This window comes from Asterias amurensis, chromosome 8 (genome assembly GCF_032118995.1).
Source record: "Asterias amurensis chromosome 8, ASM3211899v1".
NCBI lineage: Eukaryota > Metazoa > Echinodermata > Asteroidea > Forcipulatida > Asteriidae > Asterias > Asterias amurensis.
The window spans coordinates 8,042,492-8,063,994 of record NC_092655.1 but is presented as its reverse complement, the minus strand read 5'-3'; the positions used below and the strand labels follow the sequence as shown (position 1 = coordinate 8,063,994).

Genomic DNA, 21,503 nt, shown 5'->3' with positions numbered 1-21,503 from the left:
TGCGATTCATTGCGCCTCGATTGACATCACGAACAGCGCCCTCTCGGGTCGAGCTTTTTTTCAAATTTGTAAATAACATGGAAACTAATTTTTTTAAACCTTAGTTAATTGTTTACTCATCAAAACACATAGTGACAAAAGCTTTATATTGACAAAATACCACTTTCAGGTGACTTTAAACAGTCAAAATATGTTCAGGTGCGCATTACAATGGTAAAACAAATATATAGGGGGTAATTAAAATCATTGACAAATTATTTGTTAATAAAAAGTCTGTCAAAATAGATGGGTTTTAAGCAAGTTTTAGAAGATGTCAGTATTATTGTTATTCCTATTTGGTGGCGGGGGGGGGGGGGGAGGCGTGCAAAAGTTTAGAGAAAATGCACTAAAAAGCACATCCTCCCAAAATATTGTTGTTTGTCTATAAATGGGTTACTGACAAGGGAAGCATCATTAAAACCACAAAGACAATATTCAAGTTCAAAAGTTGTTTGTTACTGACACAGGAAGCATCATTAAAACCACAAAAACAATATTCAAATTCAACAGTTGTTTGTTACTGAGGAGGGGTCAGATTCAACAATTGTTTTTTTCTAAGATCAATATGAAAAAACTTGCCAAACAAATGTCACATATTAATAAGATAACCCTTTGTTGAAAACAGTCAGCACTTACCAACAGTGTAATTTGGCAATATTTATTGGCATAACATTAATAATGACACATTTTAGCAGCACCTTGATAGATATTTTCTGATTATATGTGTTATTTTTGTGCACAAATAATAAGATGTTCTTCAAGAATTTGTTTTTGCATATTATTTTATCAGCCACCTAGATTTGTTCACAATGGGAACAGAGGCATCCCTTTACACCCCCTGATGCTGTGAATATTAAGTTTCTCTCAATTTAGTTACAACATTAATAATTGTGAGCTAATAAAACTATGGTTAAGCTTGTTTTAAAGAAAGATAAATCATTTAAATTTGGTACAATAGTGTAGTATATTAATTTGGAATTTCTACAAATAGCTCATGATTCCTTGGGTCTTTGACTTATAACATAGATGTATTAACTTTTGTTTTTTTACCCATATACACCGATGTGTGTAGCACTGTGTACTCAGTACATAGATGTAGCTCATATAAGTTTATTTCTCATGTTACATGATTTTCACATAACGTTGTTCCTGTCCCTCTCTTCCCTTAAAGACACTGAACACTATTGGTAATTGTCTAAGACCAGTCTTCTCACTTGCTGTACCTCAACATATGCATAAAATAACTAACCTGTGAAAATTTAAGCTCAATCAATCGGTCATCGAAGTTGCGAGATAATAATGAAAGAAAAAAACACCCTTGTCACACTAAGTTGTGTGCTTTCAGATGCTTGATTTCGAGACCTCAAATTCTAAAATATGAGGTCTCGAAATCAAATTCGTGGTAAATTATGTTACTTCAGAGGGAGCCATTTCTCACAATGTTTTATACTATCAACAGCTCCCCATTCCTCATAACCAAGTAGGTTATATGCTAACAATTATTTCAAGTAATTACCAATAACGTCAACTGCCTTTAAAATATTACTTGCTGAGGTACTGTGGTTTTTGAGAAATTAATAAAACAATTTTAAGGAAATAATTTGGTTTTGAGTGAGACCAAAATTGTTTAAGCATGTATAAACTACTACAGGTAAATTATTTTACTAACATCTTCATTAGAGTGACTAGGGATTCATGTCATGGCCAAAAACCTATCTACAAAAGGTATCAAAACCCTTAAAAGGGAACGTACTTGTTTGGTAATCACTCTCAAATTAATGGCACTGGTTTGAAGACTTCAGCAGCTTTCCATAGTATAAAGCATTTTGAGAAATATTTCAGTTCTAATTAAAGCGATTTAGACACTTTCGGTACAGATTTACAAATAACTTACAGGGTTTACAGAAGGTAATGGTGAAAGACTTCTCTTGAAATATTATTCCATGAAATGCTTTACTTTTTGAGAAAACATTAAAACAGAATCAATTCTTGGTATCGAGAATTACAGATTTATGTCACGACACGGCGAAACATGCGGAAACAAGGGTGGGTTTTCCCTTTATTTTCTCCCGACTCCGATGACCGATTGAGCCTAAATTTTCACAGGTTTGTGATTTTATATATAAGTTGTGATACACGAAGTGTGGGCCTTGGACAATACTGTTTACCGAAAGTGTCCAATGGCTTTAATGTGGTTATTTAATCAGTTTTTTGTCCTCAAACCTGAGAAGTGGTTAAATCTGCACCAAGGTAATTAATTCCTATTAGGGATTAAACTTCCTCCTGATGTGTAAATAAAATTTTCACCAACCTAATATTTATTGTAACATTATTTAAATGTATACATCTACATTTATATAGGGTTAAAACAACCAAAGGTTCCAAAAACCAAAGGTTTACTTTGCCTTTAAACTGAACTACTCACTTTGCAGAGTTCACCTTATCTTAGTCCAAGTACTAACCATTCTCTGCATGCAGAAAGGACATCAATTCATAGTCCCAAACAAGCACTGAGCAGAACTGCATAATATTTGCTAACAGCCAACTACTACTTACACGTAGATGATGTCTGTCATCAACATCAATGATAAGGCTATAGGCCCAGCTACCAGCTTTACAAGAAAGACAAGTCAACTTCAGGCTCCAACCAACAAGACCCCCTCAAAGAAACGGCATGTCTCAAAAACTTGTATGCTCTCTTGCTTCTTTGGACCACCAGTTGGTCACCAAACTATCCATAAGCTACAGGAAGTTTCTCCCCCAAAACACTTTTAAAGTCAACGAAGAGTAAACCTGCGCTGAACATTTTTTAGGGTATTGTTTTTACTAGATTAAAAATGAATACCAAGGCAGCAAGGGATTTTTTAGTAGAGGGTTTACATAGTTACATCAAAAGGAAAATGAGGCAAACAGAATCTTTAAATTTAACAAAATATCTTATTTAACCTAATATTATAAAGGTTTTGGCAAAAATATTGGCAGTCTTGAGAGGGATAAACACCCCAAGACATGTGCTACAAAAAAGGGGAAGAAGTCACATTCTGCTAGATAAATGAAAGGACCAGTAGTATATATCTCAGGCTAGATCACCTTCTGCAGAAGGAATTAAAGGTATACAGCACTTAATGTGTTTGAATAACACTCGAGCTATATGTCGTTCATTTGAATGATGAGTATTCATTCACAAACCCTAATTTGAATCAAGTCATCTTGTTGTTGAGATCTATCTGACAGACTGAGACATGTGCAGTGGAGTAAGCATTTCCTCAAATGTGGCGTTCTTGACATTGGCTCCTCTCAGATTAGCCTCCTGGAGATCACAACCAGTAAGATTACAATTCTGTTGAAACAAAGAAATCATTCTGTCAACCCTCATAATATATCTTTTGTCCAAATGTTTCACCTTCACCTTCAAATTGATTTATGATCAGTTTCTCTTGTGATGTATTACTTGGTACTATAAAAATAAATGTATTTAGTGTCAGAAAAAATAAAGTCTTATCAAACAAACCACAAGGGATAATAACATAATTTCTACCTAACCAAGTACTACGCCACTCCGTGACCATGTGGGATTGCACTGACGCTATCTGACTTTACAGGCTTCGGACGTGTGATTCCGCACACCAACGAACAATTTTTGTATCAAAACATCTACAACGTACAGCGCTGCACCATGGCAGATGAAATATTAGGAACAACATTGGACCCGGCTGTGACTTAATGACACAGAACCAAGCTCAAATTGGAAAGCTGTATAATGAAAGAACCAACCAACTAAGCTGTAAAGGTTCATATCAAGGTGTAACGTACTGCCAGGGTCCTTGTTTGCTCTGTAGCCAAACGCAGACAGAAAAACAAAACAAACTCAAATTCCGCTCAATATGAAACACACTAATTTATTTAATACTTCGAGAGGGACAACTTATTCAATGCTCATTCACTGAACTCAAGATTTGGTCTCCCTGCACAACTTAATCACTCAATACATTGCTAGAAAGGGCCGCAAAACAACACATCCGGTCAGCGCACAATTATCATTTTGTTCAATTATTCATCCAATCACTAAACAAGTCAGCTGCCGTGGGAGCATTGTCCTCCAAGATCCGGCGGGGCCACTCCAACGCACCAGCGGGGCGTACAGTTTCAGTTCGTTATAAACACAAAGCCCCTGATGCAACCCGCAAACGCCAGTGTAGAGAAACACCAACAAATATGGCGACTTCTATAAATGTTGATTTATTCAGTTGAGTGCCGAGGCAAATTAGAATAAACCTGCTTGAAACCTGCTTTACGTAAAGAGTTACACGCTTCAATGGCTCGGTGGGAACATTTAAACAGCTACCTGAGCGGAATGTTTTCAACAGAAATGGTATTTTTACTTGTTTATAATGCACTTGTTCACCATTTTAATGTAATTTTGATATGTGTACACTTCTGAACTTTTCGTAATAATCGATTAAAAATTCAGGCCCCTACCTAAAGGTTTTTTGAAAAACTAAAAACACTTCTGTTGTTGAGAGCGGGCGTCAAAGGACAATGCCGCTGACGTCGTCATTTGTGGGAGTTTGCTTTGTTATACATCCACGCTGCAACAAAGCGGCTTTATCTACTTATGACGTTTCGCGCAGAAAAGCTGTGGATAAGGGCATACAAAATGATTGTTTTTTTACACAATTGAAACCTATTTATAATCATATGACTCAATACCCTTATTCATCGAAAACATTTTAAGTGGAATTCAGCAAAGACACGACTTGACATTTTCGTTCAAGCAGGTCTTTAATAGGACTGGGTGCGGTACCCAGGGCAAGGGTTTAATGTAGTCACTTCACGCTTGCTATGCTATTAATATACACGTTACATTTTGTGCCCTCCATCATTGCTCGCTGTATTTTCAATACAACCGATTATGTCAGTTCCAGCTACCAAAGAGGACATTCAAGAACTCTTAGCACGTTTTAGCCAAAATCAAGCTACCTTTGTGGATAAAAAGTTAGCTGCAGTATCAGCTGGATTCGGAGCCAAACTAAAGTCGGCTGCTATGTAGTTCAAAGATAACATGGAAAAGAAAGATAACATGGGAAAGAGAGGGACATAAACGGCAACACCCATTCAATCAGTCCATCCTTGACCAGTTAGCTGAAGTAGATAACATCAATCAGTCTCCAGAAGTCAAGGCTGAAATAGCTGCACTAAAAACTTACTTGAACATCGTCAAAAACTGACACCAGTCCTTCAGGCTGGGCAACAGTCGTTGAATATGAGAACAACGAGAAAAGAATCGCCAGAGCTGAAGCAAGAGTGGCAAGAAGGCTTACAGGCACAACCAAGAGCAACCCATCCAAGATGTTCAGGGGTTCTTTCAACCAGGCCAGGGCTACCGCTACCACTGCTTCTATTGCTACTTCTACTATGGTCAGGATCAGCTTTTTCGTGCCCAACGATACCCCAGCGTGCAAGACACTTGCTACGCCTGCGGAGGTCAAGGACACTGGCGCAAGACTTGCCCCTACATTGGAAAGCGTCAAGGCCAAGCCGTCAGTACCAAAGGTGTCAGCACTTAAAACGGAGGAGGAAGGAATCAGTCGACAACACACAGTAAATGAAGTTGAGTTAAAACCCTTGTTTAGCTTGTGTTAATAATGTTCAAGATGACCAATTATTTATTGGATCCGAGTACGAGGAAAATTCAACCTCTAGTAGGCCTAAAATAAAAGTGGCCAGGCGTTTGTTTTCGTATAGCCATTTTGGGAAATCAATACAGGCTACTTCGTTCGTTCTAGATGTAATTGAGTTTGGTAACGCCCTTCCCTTTTACGAAACCCCTCCTCCTACTCCGATTTTAGATCCAAGGGAAAGAAGAGTAATTAACAATGCTTCTGCAAACAATCAAACAAACTTTGTTTCATTTGCAATGTCAGAGCTTTTAGATGCATGTTGCATAAAATTGTGTGCCAATCAACCATATATTGTAAATCCTCTGTCAGTTTCAGTGCAAAAATCTGGTAAACGTTGACTTATAAACAAGTTTTTATGGAAGCAGTCCGTTAAATACAAAGACTTTTGTACAGCCCTTTTGTTTTATTAACCTCTTGCTTGGCTTCATGTATCAGTTCAATTCGAAATCTGGTTACCACCATATCAGTATTCTCCCTGAACATCAACAGGATTTAGGTTTTATAGTTGGGTTTACAGAGGTGTGTTTTCATTCTTTGAGTTCACGGTACTCCCATTCGGTTTATCAACTGCTCCCTATGTATTTACTAAGGTACTAAGGCCCTTTATACAGAAAATGGCATAGTAAAGGGAAACAGATAGTACTTTATCTTGATGATGGTTTGGGCTACGACAACAGTCTTCAGAAAGCCACTAAACACAGTACTGAATTCCTAAAAGATTTGTTAGACGCAGGCTTTGTGCCTAATGCACAGAAAAGCAGTGGAACCCAGTCTCAGAGACAGAGTGGTTTGGACTTAAACTTAATCTTACTGACGGCTTCTTGATTTTGCCAGAAAGAAGAGTTGTAGCCATCAAAAACGACATACAGGCCATCTTGGCAAAAACTAGTTTTTCTAGTCTTAGCAAAGCCTCAAGCCAGTCAAATGGGGTTTCTGCTAGAACACTAGCCAGTGGAAAGATCATTTGCGCATATTTAGCAGTTGGTTCAATGACTAGAATCATGACAAAGGCCATCCATCACTGTGCCATCAAATCCAAAAGTTCATGGAATTCAAATGTATTGCTCTCAGCTCAAGCACAAGAAGAATTGACTTTCTGGCTGCAAAATATAGAACAATTAAAAGCTAAACCGGTTTATAACTACGTGGCCAGTTGTTCCATGGAGGAAGAAAGAGAAGGAGCTCGAACGAAGGGACTTCAAAAGTCGAACCCGTGGTACCGCGGTCGTTTAACGACACCTCGTAATCACCCACATACCTTATACAGACAATGGGCGACCTGGCGTATGTGAGTTTGCACGTACGCACTTGGTTCTTCACTTGGCTATGGTGTCATATGTCGTATGGATATAATACAGAAAAAAACAACTTTTTTAAGACCTGATAAAAATTGCGACACTTGTGCCCACCAAATCAAAAAACACAATTGAATACCAACCACCCTCGTGTGCTACTACCCAAATTTTGAACCACCGCTAGTGACCGGAAAGTCACAAAAAATGTAAAAATAGCCATGATGTTTCCGTGAAACACCACAAACGGTAAATGAAATTGTGTATATTCACAATTCTTGTCTCCAATGATTCAACTTTACACAAAGGCAACGGCGCAGTCTGGCGGTACCACACCTTCTGTACAAAGAGCTCTAATCCTGCTCGTTAATCGGCCGTCCAGCTGGAGGTCTCCTATCTTTTTCCACTGGTCAGACAGGGGCATTGTCAGGGTATTCTTGCGTACTCTGCGGTTTTGCGGGTCGTTCGAGCTCCTTCTCTTCCTTCCTCCATGGTTGTTCTAAAGTACTCTATTCGCTCATGGTTTTGCAGGATACGTAGTAGACGCAGATGACTCCATTAGTCATTGGCACTGGGCATCAAAAAAAAAACAAGTAAAGTTCGACTTGGAGGGAATTAAAGGCAGTGGAAGTAGTCCTGATATCCCAGGGACATAACTTCCAACACAACCGGGTAAAATGGTTTACCAAACCAAGCCATAGTTAAGATTATTGATCATGGTAGTATGAAATAAGATTTACAGGGTATTGGGTCGTATGAATAAAAAGTAGTCAATGCTGACAAGTACTACACATGTAGCAAAAAGTAAAAGCATAAACTTCCAAGTAGATGCATTCAGTACAAGCATCTACTAAATTCCGTTGAACAAACTTATTCTTTTACTGCAAAGTATTGTGACGGACAGTGCCGGGTGTATTCCAAAATTATTTGGTTATGAGCATGCGTGAGCATATGCACGATCTGCACATGCGTCGGCTTGCAGAGCACGCTGGTACGCTGGGACCAAGCGTGCATCGTCAGTCTGTAGCGATATTTTGAAAGCGAAACAGGTACGTTCATTTACTCTGATTATAACCTAGTGTTATTTGTTGTGCAATCTGCGCTAGCGTGCGTGATTTATTGCAAGTTATATGCAGCGAATTCTAGGTCTCACTGATTAGCTGAAGCTTTGTGCTGTTGATCGTGAGAATATCTCTGTGGGAGAGGATTGACGGAAGCTGAGTGCTTGTCGATCCTTTTGGGGTAGCAGTCCGTCGCTGAGTTAGCCAACCTTAGTTTTGTGGTTGACTGGCAGGACTGTGGTTCAGGGTATCTGTGCGAATGTCTCAGGGGGTACACAGGAGTTGAAGCAGGGAAGACTATGCTTTGTGCTAGTCCACTTCTCCTCAATTTCCAGAGCCATCCTCCACTTATTGGAGCTCAGAGCACATTGATTTGCCCTGCCTGGAAGTCTGCACCCTATTGGGTGATTTTGTTTCCAGATGGGTATTCACCGAGATTTGAAATTTCATATGGGAATTTACAAGCCTTGGGAAGTGGGCGAAACTCCACGTTTGTTCAGAACATGATACACAGTAATATTTTAGCAGTACATTTCCAGAAGTTCTACAGATGAACGTAAGACGAGGCAGTTAAGACCTCGCACTCAGAGTGTGCAATATCAGAGCGAAGAAATTATGGAAAAGACGTCTGTAATTTGATATGATTAGCGTTCAGAATGAAAACCAGGACTGAGATGTTTAAAAGTCAGATAGATGACAGACAGTTAATTTACATTCATAAATACCTCAGACAGTTTCGCTATTCCTATTGGTGGAGAGCGCGCCACGTGGTGTGAATAAACCTTTGTTTATGACCAGTAAAAAGTGTTGAAACATGGGCGTGACACGCGAGTTTGCACCTGTGCTTATAAGACAGTTTCTTCATTCCTATTGGTCGAGAGCAACGGCCGAGACAGTTGTGCCACATCACGGGATACGCGCGACGCGCACAGCATTCCCTTATAAGGAGTTGTTTACCCGAGGGCCTTGACTGGGCCTTACCATTTCATAGCTGGAGGGGTGTTGTGTTGAAAGAAATCATTGAAAAATTATAATTTTTACATTTATTTTACTTTTAAGTGTTGATGTCTTTTTACCGAAAAGGTATTTATGAATGGAAATCAAGGTGTGTTGAATCGGTTTTCAACTAGTGGTTTAAACCCGCCGAGGCCTGGTTCTTGATAATTTACCTCGACTTTGTCTCGGTAAAATTATCAAGAACCAGGCCTCGTTGGAATTAAACAACTAGTTGAAACCTCTTCACAACACATTGATTCCCTTAATATATGTAACCCTATAATTAAAAAGCTTGATTAAATTTACTTGATGTTTGTATAACTGATATTATTCTGTTATTTATACTATCTTTACTTAAGCTAATCTTCAGCAGTGAAAATTGGAGCGGATGTTTCGCTAAAACAACAGACAACCTCTTGCAAGTTAACTACCCGCCATAGTCACCAAGTCAAGGGCCCCTTCAACAGTGGCTCAGTACAGTTCATACTTTACTAGATGGCAACAGTGGTCAGAGTCACACGGCAAATGTCCACTGCTGGCAGTCCCATATATAGTTTCATTATATTTAGTTCACCTCGGTAACTTGGTGACTTCACCAGCTCCTATAATAAGCACCGTAGTCTCCATTTCACACAAGACACTTTAGTGGCAAACACCGCAGAGGGGCTAAAAAGGTCTCTTGTACGAAAAGAGCCAATAACACCAGAGCTTCTTTCTGATATGGTACTTAAATAGGGCAAAGATAAATCAATTCTCAACTTACTGAATATTAGAACATTGGCAATGTCCCTCATTTCATTTGCGTTTTTTTAAAGATTTAAAACGAGTTAGCCCAAAATAAAATAGGCGATCTAGCATTCAGTAGTACTCTTGTCCATCCAAGTAAGACGGACGTTTACTGCCAGGGTGATGCAGTTATCATAGCCAGATCAGGTTTACCAACTTGTCCAGTTGCCATGTTGGAATTATAACTTAAATTAGCTATTATTTCACCCACAGACAAAAGTGCATTCGTTTTCAGAAGTTTAACTAAAGTTAGCACGGGTTATGTATTTAGAAAAGCGAACAATCCAATGTCATATACTCGAGTAAGAGAACTAACTGTAGATGCCTTATCACCATTAGTTGATGATGTAAGCAAATTTTCTCTACAGTTTAAGAGCAGGGGTAGCCTCAGCGCCTGCAAACTCGGGGGTGTCCGACAGGCTGTTTAAGCGCCATGGGCCCTGGCAGACAGATACAGCAAAGGATACTTATGTCCAGGACAACTTTTCTAGTTTAACTTCTGTTTCAAAATCCTTGGGTATTTAAGCCATCAGCCCATTCTTTGTAGTCATCCAGTTGCAACATAGCTTGCAGTCATACCATATTTTGAGTTATATGATGTTTATTGAAGTAGTGTAATTAAGGTTTATAGTATAAATGTTGAATTATTCAGTTGAGTGCCAAGACGAATTAGAATAATTTATACTTACGTAAAGAGTTACACGCTTCAATGGTTCGGCTGGAGCATTGAATAAGACTGGGTGAGGTACCCAGGGTAATTGGGACATTGAATGGCACGATGAAGGATGATATCATCAGCAAATAAAACCCAATTGGAGGAAGTAGAGTTGGAAATGTCATTAACAAAGAGGTTAAATAAAAGCCGACCAAGAACACTACCCTGTGGAACGCCAGAGGTAACATCCACCCGTGAGGAGACGGCGCCCCGAAAGAGGACCCGTTGATTACGACCGGCCAAAAACGATCTAACCCAATGTCACAAACTACCACGCAAATTATAATTTTTAGCCAGCTTCTCCAGAAGGATAGTATGAGGCATTGTGTCAAAGGCCTTTGACATGTCAAGAAAAATATAATCAATTCTGGGAGGACGACGTCTGTCAAGAGTGGATGACCATGAGTGGATAATGTTAACCAGCTGTGTAACACAACTTTTATGCTTAACAAAGCCGTGTTGATTGGGGTTAAGATGGTCATTAATAGTAACAGAGATTATCCGCTCAAGAACTTTACGTTTACGAGATCTGCATTTTGTGACCATGGGGATTTGAATCTTTGATTGCAGCACCAATCAAGTCCAGAAAATTGTCAGCTGACTGGTTGATGTCACTGGAGTCGGTGAAGGCGGACCAGGGAACAAGGTGAATTAATTGCCGAAGATGGGGAAAGTCACCACGTATTGTTTGTAGGAATATATGATCTTGACTGCGAAATGACCAGAGTTAACGGGATTGGAAACAGACAAGACATGGTCAAGACGGTTGGTGAAAAGTAGATCAATGATCGAACCTTGGTTTGCACTATTTGAGTTTGGTCGTAACTGACATCACAAGCTGGTCCAAGTTGAAATCAGAAGCAATGTCAAGAAGTCGAGTTGGATGAGGAGATGGTGTGTGGCAGGTGGAGAGGTCAACATTAAAATCACCAACGATGAGGCAGCCATCATAGTCGTTATCAACGTTGATGGATTCAATGGCCTCCTTGATCTTGGTCCAGAAGGATGATGAGGAAGATGGTGGGCGGTAGAGGAGTCCAAGGAGCCAAGATTCAGTGCCCAGTTTCAATGATACCCAAAGAAGCTCAAGGTCATAGTGCTCATGGGTCAACAGTCTGGTATGTGACAAAGACATTTTTACCGCTGCTAAGATACTACCACCACGGCGTCCTTGGCAACGGTCTCTGCGTTTGATGATGTAGTCATTAGGTAAGCAGAGTATTCCGTCAGTATCAGATGGTGTTAGCCAGGTTTCAGTAAAACACATGATATCAGGCGAAGTAGAACTTAAAAATACTTCAAGCTCAGAGCCTTTGTTCCGAATACTGCGTGTATTGCAAAGTAGGCATGATATGTTTTTAGTACAGTCTTGGGTTGAGCCAGGGCCAGAATTAGGGTTTATGTCCCCGCAAGCGAGTAAGGTTACAGAAAAAGTTGATGTTGAGTTCTTGTAGTATAATATGCGAGCCTTGCAGAATCCTTTCATGAAAAACCCATGTTTGCTTTTAAGTTGGTGGGTTTGTGATGTCGGCAAAGGTAGTCCCAGAAAAAGGTGAACATACACTGAATATGGCATTCTGGGAGTTGTTGCTTTAGAGTGATGTATTGTTCAGTAGAGAGTTCTATTGTACAGATGACGCTATAATGTCAGGCCAGCGTTAATGGAGCAGGATCCAACGAGAAACCTTAGAACGGGAAGATCTCATGGTACAGATATCGAGCAGAAATCAACACTTACTGTGCTAGAACTCAACAGCATGCCTTCTATGTCCTTCGGAGATCATATTGTAACGAAATGGTACCGCATGGTGGCGCTCCAGACATAGCGCGAGAAAAAGCGCCCTTAGCGCACGAATAGCGGGGCGCTAGCTGCCGCGGGCATTATGGGGAGCACGCTGTGGCCTCATGCATAGATAGCGTGATGCTAGCAGTTGCAGACTGGGCAGTGGACGGCAAGCACGTGTTTTTTTTAGAGTCGGACAATTAGCTAGTGGCGGGAAGCAGCTAGGCGGAGCAACGTCTTCAGGGAAGCGTTTAAAGTGTCCAAGGCAGCTGGGCTGTCAGGGGGTTTGGAGTCTGTGTATGCCATAGGGACTGTGTGTCGTGCAACCATTGGGTAGGTTTATTGCCTTGTATTTAATTGTTGAAAGTGTGAAGTGTTTGGAACGAGTAGATTATGTTCTTATCAACTCCTCTAAGTAGGTCGCATTCTGTTGTGCATTGTGTTACCTGGATCTTGTCAGGCCCTTAAGGCATCTCGTAAATTACCTTAAGTGATTTTCATTTACCTTAAGTGGTTGTAATTTGCCTTAAGGAATGGAGGATAACTTACACTATTGGAATCAGTAATTACTGTGCTTTGATCATTCTAATAAATAAAACGGATCAACCTTGAACCAGGAACTTGTCTCTGCCCTCACTCCTTGGAAGTCAGTAGTTCATTACAGATTTTTGACCCCCTCCCCACATTTAATTACAGGCGGTGATATACGGTCTCCATAGACCTCACCCCTAGTACCAGCAGGACTGCCGCTCGTCCTGTGCTGGTGCTGACCGGACGGGTTTCACCACAATATGTACAGAAGAACAGGCGAGGTTGGAGGCTCCAATCAGTAAAAAAAACTGGAAAGAAAGTAGATAGTTCAGGAGAAGAAACGAAAAAGACGTCTGCCTGTCAAGCGCCCTCAATAATGTTAGTTTTGTTTTAATAAAAGGATCACTTTTTTATTTGATAAATGAAATAAACGAAACAGACACATAAAACATCTCTTTTCTCGTTTCCTGAAAAGGACAATTGGTTCTTCAAAACTTATTTGAAGTTGTATGTCAGGTGGCTGGTGGAGAGAAAACGCACAACCGCACACCTTTGAGCAACACCAAAACGCGGTAAATGGAAGAACCTTAGTTGGTTGACTTTGGTTTCAAAATGATGCCGATTGTCATGTTGACGGGACAATTTGGGGTGGTCAAATATTTTTGACAAAATCTTCGCTGAATCTCTTTTCTATTATAACAAGATAATGCTACGCCCCCAAAATACTTGTGAAAGCATTCGTCTAGAAAGAGGCCATAAATAAATCTTGATTTGAATGTTTATTGTAACCATAATATGAAACTCCTGTCCTACTAATGATTATATTACATTCAGTTCCCAAAACACTTTTCAATCACAAAGGTCGAAAAAGAGGCAATAAAAATTATACAACTTGAACGTTATGATTTGAACGTTTATTGTAACCAGAGCTACCAGCCAATAAAGTCATCGTATGGGAGCCCACTCACAGCAGGCGCGGCCCCAGAAGACCCACCAACACCATGCTAAAGACCCTGATTAAAGACGCAGGAGTAGTCAACAAGGAGGAGCTAATCAGCTGTATGCAGGATAGAGTTGTGTGGCGTGTCAGACATAGAGCCCTACACAAACATGCTGCAACGCGATTACTTGGGTTGACTGAGTGAGTGAGTGAGTGAGTGAGTGAGTGCAAATATAAAACTCCTGTCCTACTAAACATGATATAACTTTAAAGACAGTGTACACTATTGGTAATTGTCAAAGATGTGTCTTCTCACTTGGTGTATTTCATCATATGTATAAAATAACAAACCTGTGAAAATTTGAGCTCGATCGGTCGTCGGAGTTGCAAGATAATTATGAAAGAAAAAAACACCCTTGTCACACGAAGCATTTAGATGGTTGATTTCGAGATCTCAAGTTCTAAATTTGGGGTCTCGAAATCAAATTCGTGGAAAATTACTCCTTTCTCCAAAACTACATCACTTCAGAGGGAGCCATTTCTCGCAATGTTTTATACCACCAACCTCTCCCCATTACTCGTTACAAAGTAAGGTTTTATGCCAATAATTATTTGAGTAATTACCAACAGTGTCCACTGCCTTTAAGTTGTTCCCAAAACACTTTTGAATCACAAACACCTAAAAAGAGGCAATAAAAGAAACAGAAATAATATTTAAACATTAAAGAAACAAAACGGAAGTGCAAATTGGTATAGGTAGGCCAACACAATTGGTACTTAATTTGCATACTTAATAGATATTCTGTACAATAAAAATGTTCACCACACAATTGAGCTTGGGTGAATGCCATTTGTACAACGGCATTGACTGTCAATTTGATTGCAGCATTTTCGGAATGAATATGCGGCCACACAGAAAAACGTTTATAGATGTCGACGTCTGTTGGATCAACCGCGACAATGAAAGCATGATCATGATCATGGGTGATCAACGCGTTGCGACATTGCATGAATGAAAGGACAGTCTGGGGGATTGCAGCATTGTTGGAACGAAAATAGTCTGAATGTCCGATAGTTGAGCCTTGTTTAACCGCATTAATGAGTAAGGATTCTTCACATAAAGACCACTGATTTGAACTAGACAGAAAAAAGGTATTATTTCACAAAGTGATCATCAAAAAAATTCAATCGTCAGCAGACAAGGCACAAGATAAGGTGCACCGATGTTTTTGGGGTCTTAAAAGTCAGATAAGAAGCGTCTTAAGACTCATGGGAAATTACCAATTTGCTTAGTTGAGTCGCGACTACATTGTACTCCTATTCAACTCACTTGGTTAATCGTGCGGCTATGACTACGTCCTATAAAAGTAGTCCCGATCCAATTCCTGCTTAGTTAACCACTTTTGTCGCTCACGGTTATTCACGACAACTTTTTACAAAACACAACCAGACATCAGCGAGACAATCTTTCAATCCTTCAGCACAAGTTTTAATTTATTGCCCCTTCAGCAAACATTATGTCGCGATGCATCTTGGGCAATGGGAGTTAAAGTTTTGCGACTAGTAATGAGGTCACAGCTAATTTTTTATCTTTTTTCGCTTATTTTTTTTTCATAAACATTGTTTAAGCTACTCAAACAATAACACTGTCAATATAACAAAATGCGGTATTCCCAAGTTTTGACATTATCAATCTTGTTTAATTACCTGAAAACTCCTTACAAGAAGAAATTAGGGGGCCATGAAACAAAACAGAGCATTGGAACGTTGCGATCATAAGAAATAACGGATTTAACACGAGGTGTACCAACTGACAAATACACGATGACAAACATGTATTTGATGTCTGGCTCCCAACCCCTCCCAAGCTCATGGCGAGACCCGCAAGCGGGGAGTTCATAGCGCCGCCCGGGGCTTACACCTCCAGCCCCCACAAGACATGGCATGCACGGTACGTGATATGCCCCAAGGCTTACGTTCTGATTGCTCCACGCCGTGGGGCCATACAACACGCCTCCGTTACATGGACTCTCTGAATGCTAATCTTACGTTTGATTTTGAGTATTGCAGTGTTTTAATTAATAAACCATGAATAATATAAATAATTTACTTCAATTAGAGTATGTAAGAAGTACTTTTTAAAGGCAGTGGACACTATTGGTAATTACTAAAACATAATTACCGGTATTAGCATAAAACTTCACTTGGTAACGGGTAATGGGGAGAGCTTGATAGTATAAAACATTGTGAGAAACGGCTCCCTCTGAAGTGACGTAGTTTTTCGAGAAAGAGGTAATTTTCCAGGAATTTGATTTTGAGACCTCAGATTAATTTAGATTTTGAGGTCTCGAAATCAAGCATCTGAAAGCACACAACTTCGTGTGACCAGGGTGTTTTTTCTTTCATTATTATCCCGCAACTTCGACGACCAATTGAGCTCAAATTTTCACAGGTTTGTTATTTTATGCATATGTTGAGATACACCACGTGAGAAGACTGGTCTTTGACAATTACCGAAGGTGTGTCCAGTGTCTTTAAACATCATCCTTAAAACCTTAATCACTCCTCGAAATAAACATGACCTGTAAGTTAAAAAATGCAATCAATCACTTGTCGATCTGGAGATTATTTCTTTTAGAAAAAGAATGATGATGGCTTCCATTTTGACTTACCTCAAGGTCTGTTCCAGCAAGTACTGCCCCTCGAAGGTTAGAGTTTTTAAGATTAGCATTCTTCAAAGTAGCTACTCTGAGATTCACACCTGCCATTTGGCTATTCTCCAAATTCACACCCTTCATGTTTACACCTACATGTAAGGGCATTAAAACAAAATTGAAATAGAAATTGTTGAAAACGTTTAAGGGTATTTTCATACTAGGAGTTATGTTTACCTTTATTCAAAAAGCGATTAAATAACCCTCAGTTGGAACGCAAACATTCAGTCTGTGAGGGCCAGTTTGACCTTCAGAACTAGTCTACTCTAAAACTTTCATAAAGTGTGCATTAGTGCAGACAAACACAGGTTTTACTACCTACCCTCCAATGCAAGGCCCAGTAAACCATTGTTGGAATGCAACTGACCTGCCACTTCCGGTCTATTTTACTCTGCGTGGCCATGGCAAAAAAGGTGATACCTGTTATCCAAAGTTTATGGACCCCCATCTGCATGGAGGTCAACAATTATCTGTCTCTTGTGTCTCAGGAATATCTAAAGGACTACTATTCTAAGGAACTTTTGCCAAAAGCAAAACATAACAATCATATTCCTATTAACACTGGTTTTACACATTATAAGGTCGAGTCAGAATCACTTTTTAGTGGAAGTTGCAATGGTGAACATGGTTAAATCATCGAGATGACCTTAAGTTCAACTTTGGATATGGGTCACAAGTCCAATTGTGACTATAAAGGCCGGTTCATACTTGCTGAGACTGCGTGCACGCACCCGACAATTCAATTTTGATTTTAACATTCATACTTCATCAAAACAAAAAATGGATCCGCATTAAATTTGCTTTCGCGAAGCGGAAACACACGCATCAATTTGTGTTTATACATTTGTCCGGTGCAAGGATCTTTTCATAAATGCCTTCCGTCAAAATCGTTAACGCAAATTTTCCCAACTTCCTTCCATGAAATTACTGCCCTTTTACTCAGTATTATTTCAAGCTTGTTTTTATATATCAATATAAACCACAAGGGAAACTGACTGGGTAAATTTTGAAATGATTTTTGGGGTTGAACAAAGAATTGACTAGAGTGGGAACCAAACCAACGACCTCCGGATTAACGTGCCGGCCCTCTACCAACTGAGCTATCTAGCCCTATATTGGCGGTGTCCCTATTTTGTCAATATCTTTGTTCCCTGGCTACATGGCAGTTGGTTCTATGGCTTCTGACTGGCATCTACATGTATGCATCCGACCAATGTTAAAATTATTAAATTTATCCGGCTATACGATTAAGGTATAATTTTGAAAAAATTTGAAGACATTTGCAAAAAACGATTAGGCACTGCGGACTTTAAAAAACAGGTGTGAGTGCTGCATACACAGTGAATACGCAGCGAGTATGAAGCGAATTTAAGTGTCATTGAGGCAAACTACAACTTCAAAGAAATTTGATTAAATAATGGCCAAAACATACCTTCCATGTTTGCTTTCCTCCCTAGAGGATCTTCAAAATTGCATCCAACTAAAGAAGCACCTTCACAATTTGCAAGGACCATCCTGACGCCTTGCAAATTGGCACCCTACACCAAAGTTATAAATGATGTTAGGTTTCAAAGTCATTCAATCATCCACCTTGCTTGAAACTGTAATACATGAAGGCAACCATAATCATTTGCCCTTCAGTATAATACATGTAAATGCATTATGTCAGGTAAAGAAATAACATAATGACAGTTGTCAAATAGTTACACATTAATTCATGTAAAGTTAATGAAATTGTGTTTCGTTTAGCATAGTTTCTTTACTGAACTAGAACAGCGAGGCTGCCATGGCGAGCTGCCGATCGCCAGATAGAACCAATGACTGACAGAAAAACCAATCATTTGATCAACTGATAGTCAAAGGGGTGAAGACATTGACAAGTATGAAGTCATGACCATTTAAGGTTTCATTACTTTAGCGCATTCAACTGGAACCAGTGATAACCTCTTTAAGTTTCATCTTTTCTTATTATCTACATGTACATGTAAGCAGCAATATTATTTGATTTATGTTTTAAAGCAATCGCACAACATCGGTAAACAGTGTTGTCCAAAGGCCCACACTTTGTGTATCACAACTTATATTTAAAATAACAAACCTGTGAAAATTTAGTCTCAATGGGTCATCGGAGTCGGGAGAACATAACAGGAAAACCCAACCTTGTTTCCGCACATTTCGCCGTCATGACATGTGTTTTAAAAGAAAATCTGTTTTCTCGATATCGAGAATTGATAATTGTTTTAATGTTTTCTCAAAAAGTAAAGCATTTCATGAAATAATATTTCAAGGGAAGTCTTTCACCATTACCTTAGCTGTAAACCCTGTAAGTTATTTGTTAATCTGTGAACTTATTACTTTTGTTCTGTTAGAAAGTGTCCAATGGCTTTAAATCGGTGCATCATTGCAATAAGGAGTTATGACCATTTAGGATTTCCATTGTTCAAGCTTCAAGCTCTTTCAACCACAACAAGTGATAAACTCTTTTTTTTTTTTAGAACATTGTTGCAATAAGGAGCTATGACCATTAAATGTTATCATTGTTTTAGCTCATTTGACTGGAACCAGTGATCACCTCTTTGAGTTTTATATTTTCATATGAGTTTACCTTATTTTTAAGTCGGTGCATTATTCCTATAAGGAGTTAAGACCATTTAAAGGCAGTGGACACTATTGGTAATTTCTCAAAATAATTATCAGCTTAAAACCTCACTTGGTAACGAGTAATGTGGAGAGGTTGATAGTATAAAACATTGTGAGAAACGGCTCCCTCTGAAGTGATGTAGTTTTTGAGAAAGAGGTAATTTTCCACGAATTTGATTTCAAGACCTCAAGTTTAGAATTTGAGGTCTCCAAATCAAGCATCTGAAAGCACACAACTTCATATGACAAGGGTGTTTTTTTCTTTCATAGTTATCTCACAACTTCGACGACCGATTGAGCTGAAGTTTTCACAGGTTTGTTATTTTATGCATATGTTGAGATACACCAAGTCTTTGACAATTACCAATAGTGTCCCGTGTCTTGAAGGTTTTCATTGTTTTAGCTCATTCAACGTGAACCAGTGATTAACTCTTTTCAGCCTGTTATTCCCAAAAGATTAACATCTCATCCAAGGCCGGAAGATGCTCTGTACTACTGGTATCCGACAACATTAACAATCTTTGGCTTATGTTGGTCAACAAAAAGGGAATAAAAGGGCCAAATTTGTGAATAATGTCTAATGACGTTGAACGAAGATTTGGTACATGTTGTTGTAGATGTATCGTGTCTGACATTTCCGATATCATGCTGAAATTTTAACAAAATAAGTTGTTAAAATACAAATTGAAAGGACATGCAGTTGGACATGTACTATTTAATCCTCAAAAGTCAACAAATGCTATCTCTATTTTGATTTGACGCAAACTTATAACATTTAACAACAAAAAAGTGATACAAGGACAAGATAAAAAAATAAAAAAATGTATTTCACATGATGAGGGCGCACTAAAGCACCTGTGGTCTGGTGGTAGAGCTGTTGTGACCGTCCAAGCCAAGTTACAAGCACTTTAGCATGGCGTCTTAAAAGAATGTTATGCATGCAAAGTTATTAACGCGTCAGAGAGATATGACTTGTAGTAGCACCAAGGTAATTACAAACTAATTCTACAAGCTTGTTAACATTATTACAGTTCGTCACGGGCGGTAAAAAACACTTCACATAAGCTTGTCCAAATGATAATATTGTTGATATTATTAAGAAGTTTAAGAAACAAACTCCATAGCTCAACTGTTTTTCGCGGTATTATAAACTGTTGCAAATTGCTGACCAGTCAAGAGGACCCTTTGTTCTGTGCATTGAGGTTGTTTGTATATTGCATTTTTTGTACTTTGATAATGGGTCAAATAAAAAGTAACAATGATGATAATAGTATTAATGTCTTCACAAATTGGTGATGTCGACTTTCCGTTGCCTACCTGAAACAATCTGTACCACCGGCGGATAAACAAATACATACCCAGTAGACAAGATGGGTTTTATCATTTAACCAGTCCCAAAACAACAATTTTAAAGGCTTCTAACAATCCCCATTTTTCATATGCCCCATGATTTATAATATTGACCTCAAAACATTGACCCAGAAACTTTGGACAATCAATAAATTTGCTGCAAATAAACAATGCACATACCAATCACGCAATCACAGCATGCGCATGCAATCGAACAAGTATGATAGATATGAGTACCAAGAAGTAAAGATGAATATAAATAAGGAGTTAGCGCAGCGGGACGTTTGCTACATAACAATGACAGTTCTTCCAATACCTGTCAACGCACCAACGAATCTGGGTAAGAATTACCAACGCAAAGTAACACACCTCACCATCATCAACAATTGGAAACGCCTACAACGCGTTGATACGGCGCCCAACATTACTGATAAGCCATTCTGGATATCATAATCTATACTATTAAAAGCGTAACCCGCGCCATCTTGGATTGAAACTTAGAAGGTCCAGTGGCATGGCATCCTTGTGGAAATCAACACGGTTAAGTGTGTGGAATTCAATACGTTTGTGTGGTTTCAGACGTCGGGTTGCAAGTCTACAAAACCCTGACCCAAACTCCCACTTACAAGTCATCCGATTGGAGAAAGTTTGGGCAGTGACCGTGTGTCAACCACTGGTCGATGTTGTTACCAGACTTCCTAGAAATCTTTCTGACAGGCGACTCATTGGACAGTGTTTCGCAGATGGCTCTCCGGATTGGTTCACTCATTGCCCCTTACCCGCCCACCCGCCATTCGATCCGCCCTTTTTGGTCGGGTTACTTTCATGTTATACTAAGCATGGTTCTCCACATTGGTTCATTCATTGCCGCGCAGGGTCGAAAGGGTCGAAGAGGCTGGGTGCCAGGACAAAACCGAAACAAATCTCACAAATTTGCATTGAATGAATGAAGTAACTCACAGATTGATGTTTCGC

General features: G+C 39.3%; 1 protein-coding gene and 1 pseudogene across 3 annotated transcripts in view; one reads left to right on the top strand and one right to left on the bottom strand.

The window, feature by feature from the left end:
* Positions 1-1,378: 1,378 nt before the first annotated feature.
* The window catches only part of LOC139940503 (BTB/POZ domain-containing protein KCTD9-like), a 76,379-nt gene continuing 56,254 nt past the window's right edge, over positions 1,379-21,503 (bottom strand). For 2 of the 3 annotated variants that reach the window (XM_071936790.1, XM_071936791.1), the window contains exons 10-12: positions 17,971-18,076; positions 16,497-16,630; positions 1,379-3,379 (exon numbers count right to left, since the gene is read on the bottom strand). In XM_071936790.1, coding sequence (XP_071792891.1) covers positions 3,263-3,379; positions 16,497-16,630; positions 17,971-18,076 — 357 coding nt within the window. In that variant the 3' untranslated portion in view covers positions 1,379-3,262. Of the gene's footprint in view, positions 3,380-7,348; positions 7,584-16,496; positions 16,631-17,970; positions 18,077-21,503 lie in introns of all 3 variants that reach the window. The other variant, XR_011786459.1, reaches the window with a different exon arrangement.
* Positions 4,952-7,552, top strand: LOC139940783 (uncharacterized; annotated as a pseudogene).